This window comes from Aristolochia californica, unplaced genomic scaffold, assembly GCF_029961685.1.
Source record: "Aristolochia californica isolate CCGP_79_NKW_82.1479 unplaced genomic scaffold, dmAriCali1.0.hap1 SCAF_9, whole genome shotgun sequence".
NCBI classification, from domain to species: Eukaryota; Viridiplantae; Streptophyta; class Magnoliopsida; order Piperales; family Aristolochiaceae; genus Aristolochia; species Aristolochia californica.
Genome location: NW_027182290.1, coordinates 31783072 through 31810962, shown reverse-complemented (window position 1 = coordinate 31810962; position 27891 = coordinate 31783072). Strand labels below are relative to the sequence as shown.

General features: G+C 38.7%; 3 protein-coding genes across 5 annotated transcripts; 1 reads left to right on the top strand and 2 right to left on the bottom strand.

Moving 5' to 3' along the window:
• Positions 1–316: 316 nt before the first annotated feature.
• LOC137942187 (leucine-rich repeat receptor-like serine/threonine-protein kinase RGI4) lies at positions 317–3711 on the bottom strand. Its single transcript, XM_068787881.1, has 2 exons — positions 867–3711; positions 317–788 (listed from the first exon to the last, which is right to left on the bottom strand). The coding sequence occupies exons 1-2, from the start codon at positions 3709–3711 to the stop codon at positions 334–336; spliced, it is 3300 nt and encodes a 1099-aa protein (XP_068643982.1). The 3' UTR covers positions 317–333.
• A 1235-nt stretch (positions 3712–4946) lies between these two features.
• On the bottom strand, positions 4947–11388 carry LOC137941260 (protein transport protein sft2). Of its 3 annotated transcripts, none has more exons than XM_068786589.1 (5): positions 11053–11388; positions 7123–7390; positions 6523–6627; positions 6222–6280; positions 4947–5254 (listed from the first exon to the last, which is right to left on the bottom strand). In XM_068786589.1, the coding sequence occupies exons 1-5, from the start codon at positions 11247–11249 to the stop codon at positions 5224–5226; spliced, it is 660 nt and encodes a 219-aa protein (XP_068642690.1). In that variant the 5' UTR covers positions 11250–11388; the 3' UTR covers positions 4947–5223. The 3 variants fall into 3 exon arrangements, with proteins under 3 accessions (XP_068642690.1, XP_068642689.1, XP_068642688.1); XM_068786588.1 differs by having other exon boundaries at positions 4947–5218; XM_068786587.1 differs by lacking the exon at positions 4947–5254 and having other exon boundaries at positions 5961–6280.
• Positions 11389–12028: 640 nt separating this feature from the next.
• On the top strand, positions 12029–26516 carry LOC137941682 (uncharacterized). The gene is made up of 15 exons (XM_068787192.1): positions 12029–12530; positions 12816–13459; positions 14638–16377; positions 16477–16548; positions 16694–16774; positions 16909–16946; positions 18431–18518; positions 18743–18892; positions 19344–19535; positions 21639–21718; positions 21926–21998; positions 22080–22181; positions 23328–23433; positions 23855–23942; positions 26157–26516. Exons 1-15 carry the CDS (start codon positions 12161–12163, stop codon positions 26329–26331), a joined length of 3999 nt encoding a protein of 1332 aa, XP_068643293.1. The 5' UTR covers positions 12029–12160; the 3' UTR covers positions 26332–26516.
• The last annotated feature ends 1375 nt before the right edge of the window (positions 26517–27891 follow it).

The following is a 27891-nucleotide window of genomic DNA, read 5'->3' as shown; positions in this document are numbered from 1 at the left end:
TTAGATCGTAGCAGACAATTCAGAGATCCAAACACACCGCCAATCATTCACGGCACTACCACCCAGCACCTCGCTTATGCTTCCCAATTTCCTAGGACGAACTCGCCCAATCCACATTAATTTCCCTCGCTCCTTTTTCTGATCATTAAAAGCTCAACTCTCAAGATTGAAATGAAATAATCGAACAGATCTGTTCTCCGAAGTTTTATGAAAATAATAATACATTTCATAAATATTTATTGTAATTACAAAGATACATATTGAAATAAGAGTGACAAAATTTACCCAGTCAAAAGCCTCACCGGTTCTTCTCACCGGCTTTCTTCCTTCACTTCAGCCGGAAGAATCAGAGAAGGCGAAGGAACAGTTTGAAGATCCGTGCCAGGTCAACCTCCTCGGAGGACTGGAAGAAGCTACCGCCGTGGAATTTCTTCCCTTGGATCCGGACCCACGTTCTTCATCATCTGCCCGTCGGATCTCCTTAAGCAACGCCACCACATCCTTCATCATTGGCCGTTCATGAGGCAGGGCATTGACGCAGAGGATCGAGACCGCTAGCACCTGGAGGATCTCTTGCATCTGGGCCTCTGGTCCCCCTCGTAGCCTTGGATCAAGGGCGTCGATCGGATCCCGCCCGCCTTGATAGTGGTCCCGGACCCACTGCACTAAGGGTACCCCACCCGCCAACGTAGGGTCTAGTGGATGCCGTCCCGTTAAGACCTCGAGCAGCACCACCCCGTAGCTGTACACGTCGCTCTTCTCCGTTATACGTTGCATGGATGCGTATTCTGAAGTTGACAATTATCGTCTACTTTAATTATTTAGTTCACTAAAATACCAATTAGAGAAAAAATTAAGAAATTTACCTGGAGCCATGTATCCGTAAGATCCCGCGATGTGAGGAGAAGCTCTGGAGCCGGGTTTGGATGCCTGATCGGTCCCATCAGAGCCGTTGATTACAAGCTTGGCCAGCCCAAAGTCGGCCAAGTAGGGCTCCAACATGGGGCCCAGCAAGACATTCATCGTCTTCACGTCCCCATGCATGATCGGCGGCACGCAGTCATGATGCAAGTAAGCCAGTGCGTGGGCCAACCCCACCACGATTTCGTACCGCTCGACCCAACCGGGTCCACATTTACCTCCGGCGTGGAGAAGCCCACTCAGGCTCCCATTCTGTAGATAGTCGTAAAAAAGAAGCTTGGTTGTTCGGTTCGCGCACCAACCCATGAGCCGGATGATGTTCCGGTGCCGTATGGACCCGAGCGTCCGGATCTCGGACCAGAACGCACCCGATTCATCCAACGGCCACATCTTCTTCACGGCTACCATGTGCCCACCAGACATTTCGACCTTGTATACCACACCGGAGCTTCCCGTTCCGATCACGTTTTCAGTTACCAGACTCTCGAGCACGTCGTCAACGCAGAACTCCATCTTCTGGTATAGGGTCATCTCCCATGGATTGTCGGTGCGGTCAGCATGGCCCACACGTGCACGAACCAAGATGTAGAGGGTGACGAGCAGGATCACTGCACTAGCGCTGAGCAAGACGGACATGACCAACTTCATCGCCGACGTTTTGCTGTTTGTAGGACCGATGTGGACGGTGGGACCGGAAGTCCCGCCAGCGACGTAGAGGCCGTGGTTCCCTGCGAGGACGCTCAGGGGGAGCTTTTGGAAGAACTGGGTGTTGGGCAGCTCGCCGGAGAAAGCGTTGTAAGAGATGTTGAGAGTGACGAGGTTTTGCAGGGTGGCTAGAGCGTCGAGATTGCCGGTGAGATTGTTGTGGGAGAGGTCGAGGCTTCCGAGTCTTTCCAGGGCTGCGAATTCTGCCGGTATTTTACCGGAGAGGTGATTGCAGCTGAGGTTTAGTGAAATTTCAAGAGCCGAAATCCGACTCAGTTCCGGCGGTATGGCGCCGGAGAAATTATTGTCACCGAGCTCCAGTAGTTGTAGCTTGCTACAAGAACCGAGCTCTGGTGGGATTTCGCCTGAAAGCCAGTTCTTTCTGAGAACCAGTTTGGTCAACTGAGTCAACGACCCGAGACCCGGGGTAAGGGAACCGGTAAGTCTGTTATCCGAAAGATCGATGAGCTGTAGTCTCTGGGGAAGCTTTGGAGGGAGCGATCCAGTAAGCCCATTTGAATGGAAATCAATGAATTCAAGATTTACGCAGCCGGAGATTGTCGGCGGGATTTGTCCGGTGAACTGATTGCTGCCCAGGTCAATAAAATTCAAGTTCTTCAAGTTCCCAATCTCCGCAGGGATGGTCCCGCCGAATCTGTTCTCGTTCAACCTCAACCGGTGCAAATTTGTGCAGTTTCCGATCTCCGGTGGTAGAAAGCCCGACAATTCATTCGAGAGAAGCAACAACTTGGTGAGATTCTTCAAGTCAAAAATAAGTTTCGGAATGGAGCTGGTAAGCTGGTTATACGAGAGATCGAGGGCTTGAAGGTTCGAACACTCAGCGAGGCTCTCCGGGATAGTTCCAGTAAGATTATTTTTCCAAGCGAGAAAGATATTCAAGTGCTTTAGCTTACTAAAGTCAACGGGAATCCCACCGGAGAGCTCGTTGTTATCGACTTCTAAGAGTGTCAAAGAAGTACAGTTTGAGACTTCGGAAGGAATCGTACCCGAGAGTTGATTGCCACTGAGCTGAAGTCCTTGAAGAAAAGGCAAATTTCCGAAGCTTGCCGGAATGCTTCCAGATAGGAGATTCTCCGAGAAATCGATGTTGAGTAGCTCTCCACAGTTGCCGAGCTCGTTGGGAATCGAACCCACCAAGCTGTTTTGCCATAAGAGCAAATTCTCAAGATTTTGAAGCTGCCCAAGTTGGGTGGGGATTGGACCGGAGATCAAGTTCTGGTACAAATACAAGTTTCGCAATTTGGTGCAATTTCCGATCTCCTTCGGGATCGGACCGGAAAAGTAGGCGGTGTAGATTCCCAAGGTCTCAAGCTTCTTCAAGAACCCAATCGACTTCGGAAGGTTTCCGCTGAGTCCAGTCTCGGCCAGACCCAACATGACCAATTTGGTGCAATTTCCAATCTCCGCTGGCAATTCTCCTTTGAGATTTCCGTTGCCGCCGGCTCGGAAGATTTCGAGCTTTCGCAAGTTTCCTATGCTTTTCGGGATTAAGCCGCTTAACTGATTATCATAGAGAGCCAAATGTACAATACTCGAGAGATTTCCTATATCGGGAGGAATCCCGCCTTCCAGTGAGTTTGAATTCAGATATAGGCTCTCCAGCTTGCTGAGCCTGCAAATTTCATCTGGAATCTCTCCTGAAAGCCCATTGTTGCTGATATCGACTAGCCTTAATCCGCTGTAGTCGCCGAACTCCTTCGGTATTGGTCCGGTAAGATTGGCGGCTGTGAGGACGAGAACGTCCAAAGACTTCAGAGTTTGCAAATTTGAAGGTAATGGACCTTGAAGATCTACTGACGCTAAACTGATGGTGGTGACTTCGCCGTTTGCATTGCAGGTGATCCCGAACCATTTGCAGGGATTTGGGTCTGAAGGATTCCATGATCCTAATACGTCTGCAGACCTACTCAGACTGTTTTTCCACGAGAGAAGAGCATGGCCTTGTTCATCGATGGAGAAACAAGGCAAGAAGAAGAAGAAGAAGAAGAAAGAGTTTAGCAGGAAAAGGGATGAGAAAGGGAAGGCAGCGGGTGAAAGAGAGAGATTCCTTGAAATTGCAGGCATTGCCGCATCGGAGATGAGGAAGAGCAGATGATCCGTTTTGGGATTGTAGAGGGGAGAACCCCATGTTTTGTTTATAGTAGAAAAGGTGGAGATCTGGATCCAAAACTTTGTTTAAAAAAACTGGGTCTGCTTAATTCTTAATTCAATTGATAATCAGACTGGTTAAAATGGTGGCACAATTGGTTCAATCACCATTTCAGTCAAACTTCCATTGTTCTTTCTTGTGTTGGTTTCTAGAACTATAACTTGCCTTAGCAAAGTCTGTTTGCCCTTTCTTTCTCACTGCAGCCTGAAATTATGGCCACTTTCTTCTCGGTAGAAAATGTTTTCTTTTCTCAAAGAATGAAAGATCTACATGGGTTTATCTTTAGTTAATTAATCCATATCTTATAAACAAATCACGTGGAGATGGGATGGAATTCAGATTTTTTTACCAGAGCAAGAGAGTAGTTGTCAATATTAAGTGAAGTGCACATGCAGGTTAGGATTAGATTAGTAAGGAAAGTGGTCAGCTGGTCGGGTGGCATTTGCTGGAAAGGAGAAAGCTAGCGTTCAGTAAACTCTGTTAAGATGGCATCAATTGGGAAGCAGGAAGGGACACCCCAAACGACATGATCTTTTTTTAACCTTTCCCCCCTGATGCAGAAAACCATAAAAGAATTCCATGCACTACTTCCCCTCCCATCATTCAAGTTTTCAACTCACGGGATGCACCAAATTTGCCATCGTAAGACCCATTTTTCTTATACTCTAATCTCATATTTTATAAAATTAATCTCATATTTGAACTCGATTAGTCACTTTCCGATCACCATAGAAAAGACTAAAAAGTTTCACTTGAATGCAGTGAAGAAAACCCCCAAAACCGATTGGGAAAACACAGTTCTGGGACGAAAACAAGGGAGTAATGGGAGAAAGAAAGGAAAGGGTAGGAAGCAGTCATCAAAAGAAAAAAGGCACCACTGAAGCACAAGGAACATTATTAAACAAGGAAAAGAGCTCAAATCTAGAGCACATGCTTCAGTGTATAAAATTGAGAAAGGATTCACTCCAAATGTAGATCACTAACTCACCATGATTGCTTGATCATCCCTGATCTCCATCTCCATTTTCTTTATTTTCTTTTAGTTGCGAATTGTTGATCTACATCCAGGTTCATGTTTAGATTCGCTTAAAGATGGCCTAACTCTCGTATTACTTCCGTTTCATGTTTATTAACGTTAAGATAGTGATTGCTTTGAATTAGATTCGTTGACTAATTTTTTTGCCGGAGAAAAACCCATTCAGGTCCATTTCTTGTCTCCTCAGCTTCAGCTCCCGTCCTTCATTTCAGGCTGGCCCCTTTCTCTTTTCCATTTTATATGTCAACAGTGGCAAAAGTGGGTTCACGATTTTTGCTCGATTTTTCCTTTTTCAGAGAGATGATTCACGCTGGCTCTTGGTTTGATGCGTTGAAACGTGGTCTTATGGAAGTGTCCAAACATGTGTTGTCTTTACTCTTTTAATCCTATATTAAAAGCATAAAGCGATGGAAGAAGATGGCCTGAGAAGCATCAAAAGAAGAGACAAAATGAAACACTAAACCTGAGATGTAACTAGAATAGAATGGAAAATGCCGGAAAGGACCCAAACCCCTTTCCAAAATCAAGTACACGTGCGGCGTGTGTAAAGTCGATTGTTCGATCTGTGGGCGACGTGTAAAGCCAGAAGTTCATTATGACAGGCAATTTATTAACAGAGTTCTAATCAAATCCCATTTTTCATGGATCCCACCGGTTTCACCCGTTTCTGGCACATTTACAAGCCTAAACCCTAAACCCATGAATTAGGTTCTCGTTTAACACAACCTCTGTCCACCCCTAAGGGTCTGTTTGGAATCCCTAGGAAAGAAAAGAATGAAAATAAAATAAAATTTTAATTATTATTTTTTTAAAAAATAATTAGTAAGAATAGATAATGATCAAATTCTTCCTTTTTTTTACTAATTATTTTTAGAAATAATAATATTCAGATTCTTATTTTCTTTTCCGTGGGGTTCCAAACAGACCCTAACAGTAGTAGATGGGGAAATCCTAAATCTGTGGATCTACATACATATTAACAAAATATGAAAAGATGGGGTTAAGATATTTTTACCACCTTTTTGGTCCACTGTTTAACAGGGCAAAAGAATTTAGGCTACCAAGGAATTCATTTAGTAGCCATAAACTCTAATGTACTGTTCCAAATTCTCAGTCAACCACCCCTGCTCAGCAAAATACTAGTTTTTTCTCTATCACAATAAAAACTAGTTGTTGAAGTTCTTAAGAGCCCCTGGTTAAGCCAGAGATACCAGCACTGATAAAGAAAAAAATACAAAATTAAGGTGGACAATGTTGTCAGCAGAATGATATAAAAATCCATTGCAGATCTCTAAAAAATAGGTCCCTCATGAATGAATGAGAACCAGGCGATAATTTCACCTTCCAAAGCATTTCAGTATTGAAGATGTTAGGGATGAAGTAATGAACCTCAGTCCAGTTGATCCGCCAGGAAAGTAAGAAATTGCATAATAAGAAAGTCCAAGGACCTAGAGCAAAAAACACTGACATAAGTAATTCATCATTGTATAATGGAAGTACTATCTTCTAAGCACCTAATTGGACATTGGGACACAGAAATAGGCTAAATTTGTACCCACTTCATTTTAATTAGGAAAGAGATAAGGTGAGAAAATCTGTGTGGGTGAGGGAAAAAAACAAAAGTGTTCTCGGGGAGGAAAAAAAAAGGAGTAAGAGGGGAAAAAGTTATACAAAGCAAGATTTTTGTTACCTGTAATACGGAAAAGAGCACGGAGAGGATATAACTATGAAGCACCATAGACACATATATGGTACCCACCATACTTCCAACAAATCCCAACGTAAAAGGAAGCCTCTGTCAAGGGGGAAAAAACATTTATACGAGTAACAGACTTAACGTGTCAATATTCATTCAATAAATGGGAAAATATCATTTACCTTTACAAGTATGGTAAAAGCATGCATGAAAGAGAAACCAGCAAGAAACTCTAAACCCTCTATTTACTCCAGACATTCTTTTTCCAGTTCTTTCTAAAAGAGTTAAATAAGAGGAACCAGCAAGAAACTCTAAACCCTCTATTTACTCCAACAATCTTTTTCCAGTTCTTTTCTAACAGAGCTAAATAACATTAAATATTTTTCCAGCTAGATTTCAAACAGAGGCCAAACAGCTAGGAAAAGAATCCACAGCGGCAGGATATGGTAAGCCTCATAAAGACTTGTTCCTATTCATCCTAATGGATAGAAAGAATAGTGTGTTAACCTAGCTAACAAGTAACTAGAGATATGGTGTCTAGAATGATTGAAGAGTAAGATAATACAGTTCAACATTCATAAAAAAAAGAATTACCTCCTTTGTTGTCATGTGTGACAGCTGATTTTTTGGGCCTTTGAGAGCAAAGAAAGAACCAATAATAAAGGTGCACCCGAGAGTGAAGCAGATGGCAAATTTTTGAGGCATTAACACCATAACAGGAAGGAACATAGTAAAGGCAATGAAAATGAAGAAAACACCACTAGCCAAGAGCAGTCCAAAATACATCAGAGATTTTCCAGAGGGAACACTGCTAGTGGCAGATTGGAAGTTGCCAGGTATGTCCCTCACTCCTTTAGACACCCTAGCAAATGGCACAACAATAGGAAGCTATAATTAGTCAACCAAAATTATCTTGAGACCAATAAGTCATGACTCATTAGAATCATAAATGAATAACCAGATAACCACAGAATACGGCGACTGCAACAAGGCAAATGATTTCATCATTCGAAATTTTGTAACATCTGGTTTTATTGCAGACAAGAAATATGCACCCATCAAATACTAGAATCAGAAACCCCCTGCTCACAAGGAAAGCGGGAACTCTGCAAAAAAAGGGAAACCACTTTGCAATGGCATTCCCAAGATCAACAGTAAAGGTAAATTTTTTTGAGAACATAACCAATGAAGAAGATAGAATCCAAAACAAAAGTATCTTACATATAAGAAAACAATACAATAGAATATCATTAGATAATGAATAACTTGGTACCATTCTGCCAAATCAGTCACTGGTAATCAATAAAATATGAAGAGGAGTTACAGCACTCCATTTCAGTAGGACTAAGAAAGTAGATGACAAAGTAGTACTGGTAGGTCTACATCAAAATTCCTATCAGTGATTCACTTTCATCCTTAAAAGGGGGAAAAAGTGCCCCAATTTCTGTTAGATCTATATGATATTATGCAGGCCTGCATCTCATGGTCCAAACCAGAGATGCCTATGGCACTAATAAGCAAAATAATCCCAAAGCCAACTGATGCACACTGCTACAAACTATTATATGAGGAAGAAAACCTCTACCCATAAAAGAACATACCTATAGAATAAAATGAGGAATGCACCTTCTTTGCAGAGATGCCTATCCTAATAAAATATAAAATCTTAAAAGGCAACTAATTACCAATGTACACCAGATCACACTGCTAAAAACTACTGCACGAGGAAACATACCAAATGAAAACATAAAAATATGCAAACCTTTCTTACCGACAACATACTCACTTCACTTCACTTGACTGATACACAATTTCTGTCAAGAACTCACATCTTTTCCTCTTCTTAACTTTTTTAAAACTAAATTCCGTGTGATGTACCTCCTAATGGAAACTGTTATCTCTAAATGCCTCCATATTTTTTTCTTTTTGTGTAATTTTTATTTATAAGTATTGTTAATACTATGTTAGAGTTTCAGAGAGAGAGAGAGAGAGAGAGAGAGAGAAATCCTGTAAGCTACACCATCTACTATTAGAATACTAAAGCCAAAGAACCCAACTTCCTTACGAAATTAACTAAGCTAATTTTTTTCTTTTTCAAATCATGACTAACCAATGTAAGTAAGACTTCTAACTGGAAATTCATAGTCATTCTGGAAAGCTTGAGATAGTGCAGACCAAAACTAGAATACTTCAGCTCATTTTTAGTAAGAATATATGGCTAAATAGTGGTGGCACTAAGCTGAGTCATCTCCAGCTCAACTTAGCTCAGTTCTAATCCAAGCTCAAGCCAGGAGTCAAGCTCGTTAGCCAAATTGCGCAAAGCCCAAGCCTTCCTAAGCTTGGGTTAATGGCCTATGAGCTGGTTCAAGTTTCAGGATTGGAAGATGTTCCCCATACAAGGATGGGGTTTGGTGGAATGGAGCACCACACCACAAGGTATAATCCCGCGTATAGCAATAGTAAAGGGGCAGGTTTTAAGAAACCGAATCCCACCCCGTAACTCAACCCCTCCCCTCGATCCTACAGGGTTGGTTTTTTAAAACCCATCTTCACCTTTCAACCCCATCTCACAATCCCTTCCTTGCCCCACACTGAGACAGGATTGGTTTTTCAACCTTGTCTTGCCTTGCGATCCCACCCCACCTTACCACAGGGTTGAATTTCAATCTTTTCCTTCTTTTGCTTCATATAGTTGTTTAAAAATAAAATCACATAAAATTTAAAACATATATAAACTTCAAAATATTCAAACAAAGAGATTTTAAGGGTATATATATATATCAAAACCCTGTGGACAGGAATGGAAAAAACCATCTCCACCCGGAACCTGAGCGGTGTTTTGGACTTTACCCCATCTCTGCCCCTAGAGGTTACTTAGCAACCCAATCCCTGCTGTTAGTGGAGCATGTTCCCCGTGAAACCCACCTGCTGCCATCCATACCAAGTATACTCTCATTTTAAATGCATACTATAAATATATCAGTTTATGATATAAAGAAAAAATGAAAAATTAAAAGATAATTGCTCTTTTGTTTTAAAATGGTAAAAGTTATTTGCTCTTTCATTTAATGTATCTTGATTTTAAGCCACTTTTCATTATTTACAATCTTTAAAAAAGAATGGAGCATAATGTCCCATTTCATTCTCTGCCTTGAGTATTTTTCCATTACAACGCCCCATTTCTTTGTAACTCTTTTATTTTTTTAATAGTTTTCAGAGATATAGATAGCTCTTTGCATTTAATAATGGCTAATTTAATGCTTCCTTTCTTTCAGAGAAGGAGAACTTATAACAAGTTGGCAATGGCGTTGGTTCTTTTTCCCATTCATACTGCAATGGTGAGAAGTTTGTGGAAACCTTTTCAACCATTAGGCACAATTGCAGCCCTATCACAGCTAATTCTACCACTATTAAGTCTTAGTTCTTTATGGGAAAGGGGCAGACCCCTCTCCTCTCTGTTTTCTGACCAAAAATCAATAAGAAAACTCCCCTTTCTTGTGTCCCTTCTCTCTCACAATAGGAGAAGAGAGGAGTTGACAGGAAAGAGGGGGGATCGTTACCTCTCAAATTTCTGAAGGAAGAAACCACTCTAACTTGAGCCCATAGATTATGTCAAGCCAAGCTCAAGCTCAATTTTGAGGCTCATGACAAGTTTCAGCCCGATCCCGAACCAAGTGACCAACCTGAGCTTAAACACGTCCACCCCAATGGCTGAAGAATTGATAATTAAACCCATTTATTCATCAAATTTGTGGTCAGCTTTCTAACAGCAAGAAACACTCTTTGTTCGAGAGATTTGTAAGATTTAGTAAAAGTTTGCTAACTCTGTGACTCTGAGCCTTTTGAGAGCAATTCAAGAAAAACCTAAAGGCTGGATACTTATAAATCTTTTTTCATATGAAGGATACGGTATTTCTCAATGCGCTCACCAATTTAGGTCCATTAAAAGACTTGAAGCAATTAATATCCTGAATACCAAAACAACTATGCAGCTCATGAAGTATATATAAACACTAAAATGAACCATGCACTTATCCAAGCAGCGAATCATGGTCAATTTTTAAGGCAAAAATGACCCAGCCTGTCAAAGATTCCGATCTCCACAAAAAACGCAGGCATGATTAGTAAAGGCAGTAGAAGCCAAACTTCCAAAAAGTATGGGTCCGAAGAATTTCAAAACCGAATTCAAATGTAAAGATTCATGATTGATGGATCAACTCACATAAATTTATAAAGCCTCGCTAGTGAACTAAAAGAAAGGCATAAATATCGCCAATTAAAAATCTCTTGGCTCCAACAATGACAATGGAGGGGCTAAGAAGACAACCTATGGTTCCCAACTCCAAAAGTGAACAAACATAAAAAACACAAAAAATTCAGAAGAAGCAAATTCTGTTAAATGTCGGAAATGTTCAACCACAAAAAATGAGAACATAGGAGCAACCCGTTAGCGACGGATCAAATTCCATAAATATAAAGTTTGAAAAGAAGCAGAGGACACCCAAAAGCTCCGGGCGTGCTTACACACTGAAAGTTCCAGCGACTTTATCATTGGCGGTCCTCACAGCAGCTTCAATATCAAACCCTAGGCCGGAAGATCCAGCTTCATCCACAGATCTTGACGCCGCATACGAGTTCCAATCGGCGAGAAGAGAGGAGGATTTCTGTTGATCGGTCCCGCTCGGCCCCCCCATGAACCATGCCTGCGCAGTTTTCTGCATGACAAGAGAGCGAAAGAGAGAAGAGACAGAGACGCAGATAGAGAGGGTATATGTATTTTCTGGCTCAGACAAGACCGCAGGGAAGACACTGAAGCAATTCGACTTCTTGTATTGTCATCAATACCGTTACCGCGTTAATATTGAAACACAAAAACAGAGGAAGAAGAATGGGCGCTTGGTGGGTTTGTTATATATCGATCGTCCATGATTAAATTCGTTTTTCTGTTTTCACTTCAATAAATATATTTTAAAAACAAAATAATTAAATAAATAAGTATTTTTATTTTTTTAAATACTTAATCAAATTATTGCTTTTGTAATATCTAAATTCTCACTCTTAAAATAGAAATCAAATATAACAATAAAATCATGACTTTATAGAAAATAAAAAGGATATTTTATGATATAAAACTAATTTTTATAAGATAATTTTATTTAATTATTCCATTAATAAACTAAGATAAAATTAAATTATATAAAATATAAATATAATTAAGAAATAAATTTAATATTTTTAATTTAAATAATATAAAAATATATAATATTAAATAAATATATAATTTTATAATATTCAAATGCGAGAGGGTAAAGTGAGCAAAAACGAAAGAGATAGAACGAATTCTAGCTTTAAGAAATGATTTTTTGCTGGGTTTTAGGTCATTTTCATTAGTGAAAATACGACGTTGGCTGCTCAGGGTATTTTCGTCATTCTATCTGTTTCCTTTATTTGAACCGCCATAACCTTTCCCGCACTTGAGCTTCACATATTTCCGTTCAAATGTTGGCAATCCGAGAAACAGATCCAAGTTTTCTTAAATCCTAGTAATTCATACCTACGGACTGGAAATTCGTTCAAACTATGATCCAAAACCTACTATAACTTGTGATTTTTTACAGTGGTCTTTGTCCCAATGGATCCAAGAGATCCAGACGAGCTTGGGAACACTACTGAACCTGAGGAGGAAACGTTTGCGCTGCAGAGGAAACGATCGAGGCGCGTCAGCTTCGCAGATATCACTTCCGTTCTCGTCTTTGATCGTGATGAAGATTTCGAGACTCCGCCAGATCAGAAATCAGCTGCCGAACTTTCTGAGTCAGAGAAACTCGATGGTTCAGTAGGGTTTCAAACAGATATTGGAGGACGTGATGATTCTAAAGTTTCATCACGCCGGGAGGATGATGGAGAAGCGGAAGAAGAAGAAGATGGTCAAGCGTTGTTTGTGCAAAATATGGATTTTTCCTCTCCTGGAAGCGTCGCTGGTTCTTTGACATCAAATGACGGTACATAAACAATCTTTAGCTTGCTCTGACTTTTCTTATTATGCGGAGGTCTTGTGAGGGTAGTCGCAAGTTGCTTACTCCGAGATCATATGTTTGTCGTACTATTGGACTGTATATAGCGTACTCTTCTTTCTATGCTATTATCTCTGCTTTTATAGGATCGTCATTGAGATACCTTTTCTTATTTGACATTTAGCCGTCAAAAGAGGGGAGAAAACAATGTTTCTACAAGTGAGAAGCTCATTGGTTTTGCATATGTTACAAGTGCAGTTTGTGGTTTTGCAGAAGAGAGTTTTTTTGGACCTGTATCAACAAAATTTATAAGGTCTGGGCGGTTGTCAACTGAGTCTGCTGATTCAGGCAATCAACAAGATGTTACTCTCGATTCCACTGCCTTTTCATTGCATTTTCGTAATCTCGTGAAGTCAAGTGACCGATTCAGCCCCTCACAACATTTCCTCACACCAACCAAGCTGCCTTTAGAGTTGGATAAAGAGACACCAACTGGAGAATCTCGACCGACCACTCCTGGGATTCTAAAGGTTTTGACAGGAAAAAAGCTGGTAACCCGCTCTTCTTCTGCCGGAAAGTCCAGTAATTGTGATGAATATAGTGAAATGAGCCTTATGGTTACAGACTCCAATAGATATGATTATGGGAAAATATCGCCTGAGTTGGAAGCATTGTTAGCTGAAAGTGTGTCTGAGTTGCAGCCTTCTTGTTCCTTGAATAAAGACCATTCAACAGTTTCCTCCAAAGATTCAGGAAACATGAAAAACACTCAGCCATTTGATGACAATTCGAGTGCAAGAATGCCCAGTGGTGAAGGTCACAGTAACTATGGTAACTGTACACCCATTATAAAAGTGACTGTACCTGCTGATGCCAATGGTGTACACCGGGATCATATGCATAGTGAATCCTTTGAGGTGACAAATTTCTCAATTAATTTTTCTTTCTGATCTTTGGAACATAAGCCCAAAACAACTTACCTTGGATGGCATCTAATTTTCTTAGTTAGGCACTCTCACTGATTTATTTGTAGCATTTTTGTGTTTTAATTTTGTGCAGACTGATTTATAGTGTGTCTAGATTTACTGTGATAAATAGAGTTGGGGGTGTAGATGGATTGGGATTCAATTGCCAGTTTTAGTTTTGGGTTGAGTTTGGCATCTTTGGGATGTATTTTTGTATGAAATAAAATCAAGAAGCGTATGCAAATTCCTGCCTTTTTCAAGTTGTTTTGTTCTTATAAGATCATTTTTGTCATCATCATCATTGCCACTAACTCTTTCGTAGATTTTTCTTTAAATTTTTGCATATACAGGTTTCTTCACTACTTACATCACTTCACTTATTTTGTTTTTGTTTTATCCTATTGTAGTTTAATGTAAACCATTACTTACTTTGGAAACTCTTTAACTTGCTAACAACCTTATGGACAGATGGCAACATATCACTGCATGAACTTCTAAAAAACTCCATTCCCTGGAATAAAAATAAATTTTTTTGATGTGTGGTTTTTATTTGGTGTGACAACCACCCTCTTGATATTGGATAGAACTTGGGGTTTCTGTTTCATCCTGTTCCTGTGTTCATTAGATGACTAAATTGTTGGCAATTTTTTTTTTTAAGCTTCTCTTTTTCTGGTGCAAGTGTAAACTCCCTTATGCCTAGATTTGTGGTGGACAAGCTACATTGTAATTTCTAATGAATTAGTGAAGCCTGCTAGGGTGCTTTGTGGAGATTTTCTTATTTTAAGAAAATAAGTGTGGAAAATCCTGCATCACTCTATTTTCTTTTGATGTTTTGCTTTCATGTTCTGCCTAACTGTTTCTAGTAGGGAGTTCTGTGAAAATTTACTCATTTTGACAAAATAAGTGTGGAAAACCATGCATTATTCTATATTTGTTCTATTGCAAGAGTTTTATGTCATGTGGTCTATGTTCTTGTGAATTCATTTGTTTTACAAAAAATATATGATGCTAAAACTAGCAATTAACACTTGCAACACTGAGAAATTGTAGGATTTTTCATCAGTACCTCCTTCCAGTTAATATGTTTCCCAATTTTTTTTACTTAAAAGGTTTGTCATATTCTTTTGCAGGCTGCACCTTCTTTCCAAGAGAATGAGTCAAACAACAATGCCCATCTGCTGCAAGCGCAGTTGGGAGCTGTTAATAGGGATATCACCCTTTCACCTCTGAAAAAAGATCGATCACTTGATGGGCTTCTAAATCATGTCCAAAATGGAACTGAAAATAATAATTACCTTTTGCAATCTTCTCCTTTACCTCTTCCAAGAACTCCTACCCTTCATATTGCAACTAATCTTGAAAGATCTTCAGCATCTCTGAAGGATGGAAGATATGCTCCCAAGTTTGCTGTTGAACTAGGCTGTGGAAGTCCATTATCTGTGTCGTCTTTGCGTGCTAAGGGGAGACAGCTATTTCATGATAGTGCTGTTTTATCCCTAAATGATTGTGTTTCTAGTCCTCCAACAAAGCAGCATTTCTCTTCTTTGAACAAGGAAGACACAAAGTACGGTGATAGCTTATCTTCCATGAGGAAGAAATTCTTAAATTTCGAGGTTTCTGAAACACAAGAGATTGAAGTTGGCAGTGCAAAAGCATCATTTCCTGGTTCTGCTAAAAAAACTTCTTCTTCCCAGGACTTCTTGGAAAACCATGCCGCAAATCTAAAATTAAAACAAGCTGTTTCTGTTACTAGTCTAGGAGGGAATGATGCATCTGATAATGCTGATAGAAACATAAACCTTGAAGTTGAAATTGAACATTGTGGAGGAACTGGATCTGTGTTGGATGAAACCACAAGCACAATAAATACTGGTGCTCTCTGCAGTACAGAGAATGGGAGGTTGATAGTGGAGCCCTCTTCAATACATCAAGTGTCTGATTCGGAAAACAATAGTCTCATGCAAACATTAAAGGACACTGAATCTAGTAAAAAGCTTCCTTTGACTTCTCTTCCTTATTCGTTACCTACACAGACAACCCCAACCCCATTCAGGACTTTGAATCAAACTGATCAACTAGATGATCTGCATGCAAGCCCAAGGGTTCACAGACAAGATGTTGTGAAAATTGAATGTCATACAACACCCTTGACTCCCGGAACTGCAAGTTACCCCCTGTCAAGTGCTTTGTGCAAAAAAAGTATACAGCAGTTGTCCAAATCCTTAGCTGAAGCTGATCAGGCTTTGCTTCATGGCTTGCAACAAAAGCCTGAAAGTTCAGGGGGCTACCAAACTCCTTTGGACTGTGGAGTTACCATTGACTTGCATTCTGGATGCTACGAGAGGACGATTGATGCGAAGATAGGCTTGGCCATGCCTGGAAGGAGTCACTTGCATAAAAGGGGGTTACATGCTTCTTTTATAGATTCTTCAGCAATTACCTTGGGAATGACATCAACCTCATTGCAGCCAGATGAGGTCATTAACAATATGCAACATACTCGTGGAAAAGATACCTATCATATAACGGAGAAAGATAGTCCCAATGCTGTTCATTTAAAGGCTCTACTTTCCCCTAAAGCAATTGGAGTTTTGAGGGTGCATGATTCAAATAACACCCAGCGAAGTCTCCAAAGTTACAAAAGATCATTTTCTATATACAATGTTGACAGCTCTGGAAGTAAAGTTAGTGAAGATTGGGCTCCGAGTGAATTACACTCTGTGGATGGGCAGAACAGTGGCCAAAAGAGATGGAAGACATCACCCCAATTGGAGCATAGATTCATAGAATCTGCTTCTGAACTCAGCACTGTAAACCATTGTGAGGTGGGCAAAGTCAACCGTGAACAATTACTTGACCATTGGAAAGATGTAAGCTCATTTTCTGTTTCTTTCAGCCATTTTGCTGCAGCATGGATGCTTGTAAACTTCAATGCCTAGGATCAAACTTTGACAAATAATAAATAACAGGTTTGCTCAAGGATTCCGATGACTGCAAAAAAATTTCTACCAACATCAGTTGATTTTCTTAATCCAAAAGAGGTATATTTATTTCTCTCTCCAAGTTCAGCAATATTACATCTCTTTGCATATATTGCAGTTAGAAAAAGGATAATGACATGGAATTTGTTGCTACATTGTAGTAGTTGTTTTATATTGATATGCACTTCGTAGTTGTTGAGTACAGCTTAGCAAGCTGCAAGACAGGCTATCTCTTTTGGAAGAAGTTAAAAAATATGAGAAGTTTCATGATGAGATCAAGTCCCAGGTCAGCTTACTAAATGCTTGTTCAGGTCTTTTTTTCTAAGGGAGTCTTGTTGGAATTTTACACATTAAGTGGTTTCATTTAAGTCTATGTAAGTGGTTTCTGGCTGATATTGAGCAATTGTTTTTGTTCCCTAGGCAGTGGATTCTCATGGAGATCAAGTACAACATCAAAAGTAATGTTCTGAAGCCAGTCTCTGATAAGGTTCCTTTGCATGTGTTTCCTGAAGCTGTTTTTATGATTGAACATCATGGAATTTTTTTTTCCTTTTGAAATTGTAGATGATTTTTATTGCTGAATAAACAAGCAATAACAAAGATAGGGGCAAAGCCCGATAGATATAAAGGGAAAGAACACACAAAAACAAGATGTTAGCGGGAGACATCCTGTTTATCCAGCTGGTTGGCTAGGGAGTTACCTGATCAGTGGGTGTACTGCCAGACTATGATTTTATCTGAAAAAATGTGAAGAACTTCATCATGGACATGTCAGATCTTCCAAGGAGGGTCTTTTTTCTTGCTAACCAGGAGAGAATGACTGCAGAGTCCCCCTCCAGAATTACTGGAGTAGAGAACTTCTGGAATAAAGTTCTCTACTCCAGTAATTAATGGCATTTTTTAATTTAGGACTCCAACATTGAAATTTAATTTTTCATTTTCGTCTTCTTTTTGTTCCGTTTCTTTCTTTGGTTAGTTCCTTAAGACAACCCTTGTTCATTGAATGATCAAATATGTCTGTTAGTTTTGGCTTGATTCCAAATAAAACCACTTAAAATGCCATTTATAAATATGGCCGTCAGAATCTAATAGAATCTGTGATATGAGGAGTATGGTTTCTTTTTTATTTATTAATTGATAAAAATGATTGTTGTTAAAACAGAGTAAGCTCAGTTCTGTTCCTCTCCCAAAACTTCTTCTCCTAAAAATGAGAGCCACGAGTGCATGTGAGGTTTCTTTCTAGAGGAAGGGAAAGGCCTCCCTCCTTTTAGCTCTCTTAGTTATGAGGAATGAAAAGCCTCCCTTTGTGCAGAAACAAGATGAGGTTGAGATCCACAATTTTGGCCTTGCTGCTTGGAAGAGGATTCGTCCCTCCTCTCTCCATGGCAGGTGAGAGGCCCTCCCCCTCTCAGGAGAGGGGGAAGTGGGCCCTCCTGTCTACTCTTCAAGAAAGAAAGGGAAGAGTTAGGTCCTCCTCTGCCTTAAATATACTTTGTGTTTACTGAAACTATACTTGCTCAGATGGGTGTTTCTCTTTCTTGGGTTGTGGATAGCTCCACTTATCCATTTGATACTGGCTGATTTTTTTATTTCTTGTTTTGGTTTTTCATTTTTATAGTTTTGTTTTTGTTTTTGTTTTTTTTTTTGGCAGTTTTGTGGGTGATCTTTTTGTTAGTGGTCTTTATTGACGTTGCCTCCTCTCTTATAATCTCTTTCTTTCTCCTTTTATGCAATCTCATTATTGTCAGGGAAAAAAAAGATAAGGGTAAATATCATACTTTTTAACTTTTCAGAAAGAACTCATTTATTGCAAAGCTGTAATTGCCCACAATATTTAACTGTAGAGGCTGTTTTAGGAAAGATAAAAAACTTAGCTTCATATTCAGAAGTTACTCATTGGTTTTTGTTGTTAACATGGTATTTGTTTTATTTTATCTTTCAGAGCAATAGAAGCAAGATGGTTGCTACATAAGCTCATGCATGAACAGGCTAAGCATTGCCTACTTAAATTGCAACGAGACAGATTGCATGTAATCTTCTTTTCCTTCTCACCCAAGGTTCATCATATCGGTATCTGGCACTGTATCAAGTACCTGAAATTCCAATACTGGCCGATATGAAGTCATGTAGGCCTCTATTGGTCTCCTAAAACCTGGTGTGCAATTGCCTGATGGGCAATATGTATTTATCACCCATTCCATTATCTAGTTCTGTTTCTGTAACCTTCAGCTACTGAGGCTTTGGTGCTTTGCAGAAAAGCTATCAACAATTGCACTCCGAATTTCAAGAATGTCATGCCTTAAAAGATCACTTCTTGCAACATCAAAGAGGTGGTACTGGAGATTCTCAAACTAGGGTGACATGGCTTACATCAGTTTCGGCCGAAAGTGATAGTGAAAATCAGGTAGTTAGTTATTAATTGCAAAATAAAAATGCACGAGAAAAAGGAAGGAAGTGAGAGAAAAGGAAAGAAAGGTGCCTGGTTGGTTTTGAGATAACCTGTAGACATCATCAAATAGCTTGTTCATTAGTAAAAGTTTCAGTACAAGAAAGTGCACACCCAAAAAAAAAAAAAAAACAAGAAAGAGCATTAAGTCACTTGTAAACGGTAAAATAAATTAGGATTCCTAGAGTTGTATACTTTGACAGTCTAAGTGGAAAACAAATGATACTCTTGTCTTCTATCTACTAATTAGTTGATGCGAAACTACCTACAACAAATAGACTAAAACTTCTGATTGAACTATAATTCTTTTATATGATTGTTCTATTTGTCTAATGAATCTCTTTGATGAAGCGGTCTTATATGGTATTAACATGTGCACTGGTCCTGTTAATTGTTTTTTGTTCTCCAGGAAGCACATCAGAGGGTGACTGTAATGAAGCAGGAGCTGGCATTGCTGGATGAGAGTATAAAGAGGAAGGTTGCGTCCTTTCATGTTTCTTGCAATATAAATGGGAGTATAGATAATGAAGAGATCATCTCGTTAGTCACAGATTTTGTGCAAAAGCACACTTATCACAGAGATGTCTTGAAATATTTGCAGGTACATTTGATCATCAAGTTGTTCCTTTTCTTTATGTGATATTCCTGAACAGTGAAGTAGGATCCCAGAATACTTATTTTACTATCTTGCCAAAGTTTGGTGGACAATGTATAATTTTCAGTGGAGGGTTGAAGCAATCATTGTGGGACAGTCTAGTTAAATTTGTTACTTTTTTGTTTTAATTATATTTATTCTTGAGACAGTATATTTTATTTAAAAATTTGGATGGCCCAAGAAAGGGATTAATCAAAATTATGGGCATAAGATGGTAATAACAATGTTCTAAGGTTTAAATAAGAAAATAAGTAATCTCAATAGCCTCTTGATTCTGGAATATTTTCACCCTCCCAAAAAAAATCAGGACTCTAGAAGGAAAAAAAGTACCTAATGGTATGCCATACTTTCTCTCAAAAGGGTCATTGATATTATCATACAATAATTTAGGCTTTGATTTGATGAGGATTTAGAAGTTAAAGTCGTACAAAACAGGTAATAGTTTACAAATTAAAGACTCTCCTGAATTTGTATTTGACAACTAAAACCAAGGAAGGGAAGTTTGAAGGCACACATGATGTGTAAAATAGGAAAAAGAGATCCTTAATAGTTAGAAAAGTTAATTCTAGAAAGAGATGAAAGAGAAACACTTAAAATTTAGAGTGTGTAGAAAGAGAGATGAAAGAGAAACACCTTAAGCATCTTATAGTTATAACACATAGTTTGCCACAATAATATGCTTCAATTTTTTAAGGGGACCAATTTATAACGTGAGTTTAGATGAAGGAAGCGTAGTTAACATAGAGAGAGTAAAATTTAAAATTATTCTTGCTTTTCCAAAACAAAAAAATAGAGAGTGGATTAGAAGATTACAATTAAAGAAGCCAAGTAGATAATGGTGAGCTTCACACCTTGATGTGGGATATCGCATCCAAGTGTACTTTCCAACCAAGGTCATATGATAGTCTCTGAAATTTTTATTTATCCTTGTGTCATGTAAGATTTGTAAGGCTTGCATGTTAGAATATCATAATGATTTGAAAGTAGAAGTCAAGATTAAACCATGAAAAGGCCAACTAATCTATTAAATTACATATGCAGGGGTATTTTGGTCATTTTTCCATGTCAGATAAGTGTCATAATGTACGATCAGGGTAGTTTACATGTCATATGCCTATGTTTCAATTTGTATCTAAATCGGAGTTTTATAGAGTTAGTTATGAATAGAGGTATTTTTGTCCTTTCATCATTTTTTCACTAAGTGAATAAGAAGTTTTTGAGAGTAATCACTCAGCTCTTCCTGCTGCTCTTTTCAAAATCTCTTCCCTCATTCTTCTTCTTCTTCTCTTCTATCTTTATTTTTCCTTCATTTCTTGTTGTTTATTGTAATCCAAATAAACCCAACTTGACTAAACCAAGACAAAGCCTTAATCTATGAAGACCCATCACAAATTTTTTTTTCTTTTCTTTTTTGAAAATGGAGCATAATTCATTAAGGGAAAAATGCTGCTGACAAAATTATGCAGGGGAAAGGGAAGCCCTCAAGCCCAAGGGTGAAATGGATCCTCAACAAAAATACATGCTATTGAAACACCAAAGTTAGTAAATCCATCAGCAAGATGATTGGCTGACCACAGCGCATGATTCGAAGAAACATCCTTTCCTGTTGACAAGATAATAATTTCATCATAGATATCTCTGAGACACCAGGCACTGCAGAGATAGATGAGCCCAATAGCCATGAAATAACCACTAATGAGTCCCTTCCACAGTAAAAGCATTTACTAAAGTATGACAAAAAAATTACCTTTTCAGCCTCAATGTACTCAGAAATTAAAACTTAGTTAAAATATAAAACAAGTACAACAAAGTTTTATACAGAATGCCGAAGTGGACTGAAATGTTTTTAAGTTGTTAACTATACTTTTTAAATTAGGGCTACATAACTCAAATATCGGGCTCATTTAGAGCTACTTGATGCTTCTTTAATTTTCCTTGGGTAAACTTTAGAATCTCTGTCCCAATCATGTTGAGATTCTAATACAACATTTTATGTGGCATCTATTTTATGCAATTGGTCTGTGTTTGGGTTGATCTCTCACTTGTCAGTTGTGGGAGCTGGAGGACATATGTAAGAAGGATGGTCAGCAGACTGTTATTCTTAACTACTCAGGTCTTTTGTCTCAAAGGTATGGTGACTGATCCTCCTTTTGTGCTTTTTTTTTTTTTTTTTGTATGCTTTTATAGATTACCCCTTAGTCAGACTGCTACACTAAAATGTAGTCTTAGGTTCAGAATGCTTCATAAGTTTCAAGAAACTTAAAATGAGAAGGAAGAGATGAAACTCAATGTGCTTTCTTCTCATTAGTATGATTCTAAGTTCTGATACTGGACAGGTTCACAATGAATGCTGCTTCAGTTTCAAGTATATTCTTGTTCAATCAGTGGAATGATGAAAAGATCAAACAGGTACATATCTTGCATATATGTAGGGAACTTCAAACTCGTAACATCTCCCAATTTTGATATGAGCTTTGTATTGCCAACCAGAGCTTCCCAACTGTGAATGCATCCACATTGTTTGAGTTTGTCTTTGGTCAGAAGGGTGGGCACATGAAATGCGGTCCCAACAGTTTCAGAAAACAGACTCAAGTAAGTGCGTTGTGTGTTGTGTGTTGTGCATTGTGCTTAAGAAAAAGGAAGCTGTAGCTTTTGATATGGAAAAGCTGTGTGGACAGTTCTCATAGAATTATCAGTTGCATGCTTATGCTTGAGTATGCTGCCCAAACCAATATTTTGCTCCAAATGCTGCCTAAGATCCTTCAGATAAGTGGAGAAGTAAAGATTAGAGGAGCCTCTGTGACTTTATAACTGTTTTATGATTGAATCTCTTGCATGGTATGAGCTGTTGTTCTGATCCTTCCTTCTATCCTTCTCCAATATTTTGTGCTGTTTTCTTCTACTGAAAGTTTAACTTAATTGTAAAAAGTCATCGGTGTATGTTTATATTTATTAGTTGTAACCGTTCTTGAGGCTGAAAATTGATGTGTTTGGTTGAAACAAGTTATGTGGAGTGGAGGTACCCAGATATGAATAATGGCTAGGGCAATGAAGAGATCGATTTTCTTCTTTTCTAAAAAGTCATTTCCTTTAGACTTGATAATCTCATCCAGATGTATTTTTCTCTTAGTTGAAGGAAAGGATGCTGTTTCCTTTTCATTCTGCTCATTACTGCTTAGAAAATTTTCATTGTGGCAGTAAGATATGCTTGCTATGTCATTTCAAATCTGTGGCTATATGAAGTACCAATCCAGGTGTGGACAGTTATTTCTTATTTGACAATGCAGAGTTCTCTTGATTATGAGTGCTCCTAATCCTTCAATATTGGAATTACGAATTGTTTGCTTCACTTTAGAGATTCTATGAACAAAGAAGAAGAGAAAGATACTTCAGGGGATTATCTCTTTGAAGTTGGGAACAAAATACATCAAAGAATGTGTTTACGTTAACATCTTGACTATGAACATTTTGGGCTCCTAACTGTAACTGAGCATGGTCAAAATAAGTGTACAGAACTAAAAATCCAGTCCAAGGATTTTGATAAGTGGTGCAATATCACTTTAGCATCAAAGTTTAAATACCTGACATTGTACCTAGAGTTGTAGGCTCGGGAGGGTCTACTCTCCCCCTATTTCTCTCTCATCTAGTTACTCATTCATTGGATACTGCTTATTTTGTTCTTTCTGTTGTGCGAATGTCCTGTGTAGCTGATCTGTTATGTTGCAAATTTTTATGAAGATAACTAGCTTCCTTTTGGGTAATTTACTGGATGTGGTCATGGAAGTACGGCAAGCACAAATGGAAATTTCAAATCTTGCACATGTTAGTTTCCACTCTCCATGTGGTAAGTTAGATCTTTTCTCTTCTTTCTTCAGGTTTTCATGGCGAATTAAGATACATTTGCTGGATATTTTGCAGAATCGATAAAGTGGTGTATATTAAGATATTGTGGCCTGTTTCATCTCTCCTCCTTTAATAATTTTTTATTATTTTTTTGGTTTTTGTTTCAACCTAAAAAGTTCATTGGAGTATGTCTAGATTACATTTTCAACTTGCATTTTGCATATGAGGGGAATCTTAGAGCATAACTTTTCTTCTTTTGACATTGACATTAATGGAAATATTTTATGTTGTGCTGGTTGATATGTTTCACCAAAGTAACATATCCACTTGGTTATTGAGACTAGCAACATTTATGTTTATAAATAGTTGGAAGTGGTTATGGAATTCCTTTTTTTAAAAAAATGACATTAGGCTCCGTGCAGCTGATCTGCTCCAATTGCATCTCTGCTTTGTTGACTTTGGAACTGGCAGGAAGGTGAAGGTGATTCTTGACATGACTGACCTCGTGCGGTAAGTTTTAATATTCTGACTATGACTTGTTATTAAGTATTGTCTTCAATAGTTTTATTTGTATTTTTTATTTGTTTGTATTCTTCTTTGATTTCCACAAGGTTCAATTCCTTTGTATCTCTGTGACAGAATCCATCTTGTGAAATTGAAACTGGGTATGATTATCTCATGGACATGACCAGAGATCTTCTCTGAGATATTGAAGCGAAATATTCTCTTTCTAGAAACACACGATTCTTTTGATGAAATTTACAGTCCTTAGCCGCTAAGAAAAACTTGTGGTTACAGTAATTCCTTGCTATTGAGTTAGTTTTTGCTGATATGTGTTATGGTATACCTTGTTATCTTTTCTTCTTCTTTCCTTTTGTGCTCGGAAAGAAAGTGATGTTGTGGAGCTTCCTCTCCAATAGGGAGAGGTTGGCCCTGCTTTAATAGAAAAATAATTTATGTTGGAAAATTTATGCTGATTGAAGTAAAAGACTACTCTGCCCCTTAAATTAACAACTCTTCCAGGGTATTCTTGACTGTATTTGGAATCAGGAGTGGGCTTATTGACGTTATGTAACATGCAATGCCCAATACCTCAGATTTGGAGGGGGAAAATTATGTTACATCCCCATGCTAAATGAAATGATATGGCCTGCATAATGTAACCCATAATGTCCATTACATTTTGGGTTCTGGGCAGTCTGATAGGGATGTCGAAATGCCATGCCTATCCATGTTTGGAGTTTAGCTAATTTGAAAATATGGCATCTAAGGAACTGCCTTTAGAAATACAAAATTTAAGGAGGGCATATTTGAAATTTTTTCTTATAATAGAGCCTAAAAATTTGTAGTATGAGAGGGATGAAGAGGCTACTGTTTATTCTTTTTTTATGGTGTTGAAGTTTGTTTATTTAACAAATTTAGTTGCAGAAATCCTAATCTGAACACTTAATAAGTAAATGCAAATATATTTATGCATGTTGTATATATATGTATAATAGTGTATGTGTGTATATGTATGTTCATGCTTATTTTGGTTGGTTCAGGTGGTTTAGTAAAAGCAATTTGCTTTTTGGGTTCTAGTAATTCAGTTTAATCCATGTTGGTTCAGCCCTGTACTATTTAGGGTATGTCTGTGCCAACAGGATACCATAAGCAAAAATAACTTGTGGAAATTGTTTGACCAAAATTTCTGAAATTTTCTTGTGTTTGTGTTGGTTTTTGGAGATGGAAAAATTTTCTACCTCTTGCCTTTCAAAATGTTAAATTGGATAGGAAAATGTGTCTCCTAAATCATGGGTAAATAAGCTAAGCATTAAAATTGTTCTGCCACTTTTTTTTCCTCCACCTTTTTTTGTATAGAACATTTTCTTGTGTGGGCACAAACATTGCAATTAATTTTGTTGTTGTTTCCTATAGCGGCACAAGCATGAAAACCTATCAAAGGGAATGTTTTCCAATAAAAAATTTAAAAATTGGTTAAGATTTTCCTGTCAAAATTTTCTGTAACACAAGTACAAGAAAACTTGTCAAAAGGTTTTTTTTCCAATAAACAAATTTTTTAATAGGAAATCTAGTCAAAGGAAATTTTATTTTCTCATCATCTTGTTTCAATATGGTGGTAATTTAAGATGATGAATTGAGGGAGAGTTGAGAGCAGCCTAATTGTCCGAGAGTGAAAGGTGTTATTGTGGAAGATTAATGCCACTAATGTTGTGGGCTTAGATGATCCTAGTTTTATAAGTTAGGGAAATACTTCTTAACTTTGACTAGTCATGAACTGGCCTTAGCTGTAACATGTTATCAGAAAGCAAATTCAGCCTGTTTGTTTTTGTTTACAGACATGTGGAGATGCTCTTTGTGGTTCATGTGCACTTGTGGCCCTATTTCATGGGCCTAGTTACTTGTTTAGGCATGGATGTGAAAAAATGTCCAAACTTCAACATTAACTTTTCATTTGTAACAAATGTAAGGTCATGTGCTTCTTTTTGTTATACTAGTCCCTCTTTTAAACATTTTCCTACGCATACTGTATCTACTTTTAGGTTGGATGTTCAAACAATTGAGTCAGGCTTAGGTTAACTTGGTAAAAACTAACAAGGTCCAATGGAGTTAACCTAACCAGAGACTGCGCAATTGCTAACCCTTCCTGGAGATGTGCAAGCATGCCTTTTGGATTATATAGTAGTTGGAGAAGCATACTGATATTATTGTTCTTATTAACAGTGCAGTTTATCCATCTGAAATTGACCCATCTCAGCTGCAAATTGAAATATCTGGACAGCAACCACCACTTGTATCCGAAATTGCTGATGCGGCTTGTAATCTTGAAGCTGGTCATTGCATGATTTTGAGGTTCTGTTGGCATGTTTCGCAGCTGGTTAAAGCCTTGAGATGTTGAAACATTTCATCGGTTACTAGTCAATCAATGGCTGCTTTATTACCTGTATTGGCTCAGTGTGTTTTCACTTGTTGGAACATATTTCGTCAAGCAATATCACTTTTGGCGGACTTGTTATATAGGTGCTATGGCAACATTTTGAATGAGACTACATGATATAGAACCCAGTGGCAACATTTTGGAAAGGAGGGAATGCTGAATCTTCGATGGGTTGCTTACAAAAGGCTTCCCATGTTGAAACTGTTGTTGAAGAAAGAATCCAATTGATCATCTTGTGGGTGATCTTTCTCCCTCATTCTATCTGAATGAAACTGTTGCACGGTTGTAGAGTGATTAAATGCTGGGAAGGACGCGTCTCAAGCATCATTATCGAGTTTAGCTCCGTACTTGACAAGGTTCCTGTCATCCCACCAAAACTTTCGACCCTAATAGAACCACGACGAAAGCAACATATTTAAATAGGCTCCCTCTTCGTGGTACTGTTCTGAACAACGGTTGCAATTTCGTAATAAAAAAGAATATCCAATACAAAAGTTCACAGCAGTTAGTTTAGCGACTCCCCCATCGGCCCTGCCCATCCGGCGAACCCATGGCCGGTCGTCTGGTGCCACGTCGGACGGCCAGTGCTCGCCTTCTGTTTGTCACTTGATGAGTGATGACCGCTTGCTCTCGCCGAAAAGCGTCGCGTTGGCCGTACGCTTCCGCTTTCTAACTGAGGCCCTATGTTTTTCGCTGGATGAGATAGATATCTGAGTCATCCGTCTCTTGATCTGGTCTGCCAGCTTGCGCTATTAAATTCACAAGAATTTAACCCCTGTAGATGACAGAACGTTCAAGATACTGCGCAAATGCGGATGGCATTGCCGTGATTGTAACCAAAGGAGTGGTCTTTCTCATCCCATATTATTTTAGAACAACTTTGCGCTTTTGTGACCTCGGACTATAGCTTCCGCAGTTCATATCCTGCGACTGTTTATGAAAAGTCGACTCGGTGACCGAGCGTTGTTCTAAATCACAAAGATCGGATGGTGCGAGAAGACGAGGAAGTTAAAAATCGAGAAGGAAAAGAAGGCCTTTTACGGCGAAGAGTCGAGCATAAAGTCTTCAGGCATTAAATTCGAAGACTTGAGCAGCCTGCTGACAAAGGACTCCCTCATTTTGAATGAATGCTTTCCCTTTGTTCATCGACCCTACCCTTTCTGCTACTATTCCTGGATGTCCCAGAATGTCGCAAAACGTCTCAGCCCCATAAATCATCCTTACTTCTCTAGCCGCACTCGGTGCCGTTGCCGTCAGAGATCCTTTTTCCGTCACTCCAACGTCTGTCAGTTGCCGTTGTTGATTGACTCCACTCGGTCTCTTTGTATGGAGCAGCGTTGCACGGAGATGGAGATCTCGTGATGGTCGAGGTTCCAGTGTTTTTCTTTGTATGGTCGAAATTCTGGTTGTCTTACTTTGTTAGTTTAAAAGGCCAGTTGGAAATGACCGGAAGTAGGCAGTTACGCTGTAGAATGTAGATCCCATCTGAATCACGTTTCCGGCCTTCCCGGCACGAGACTG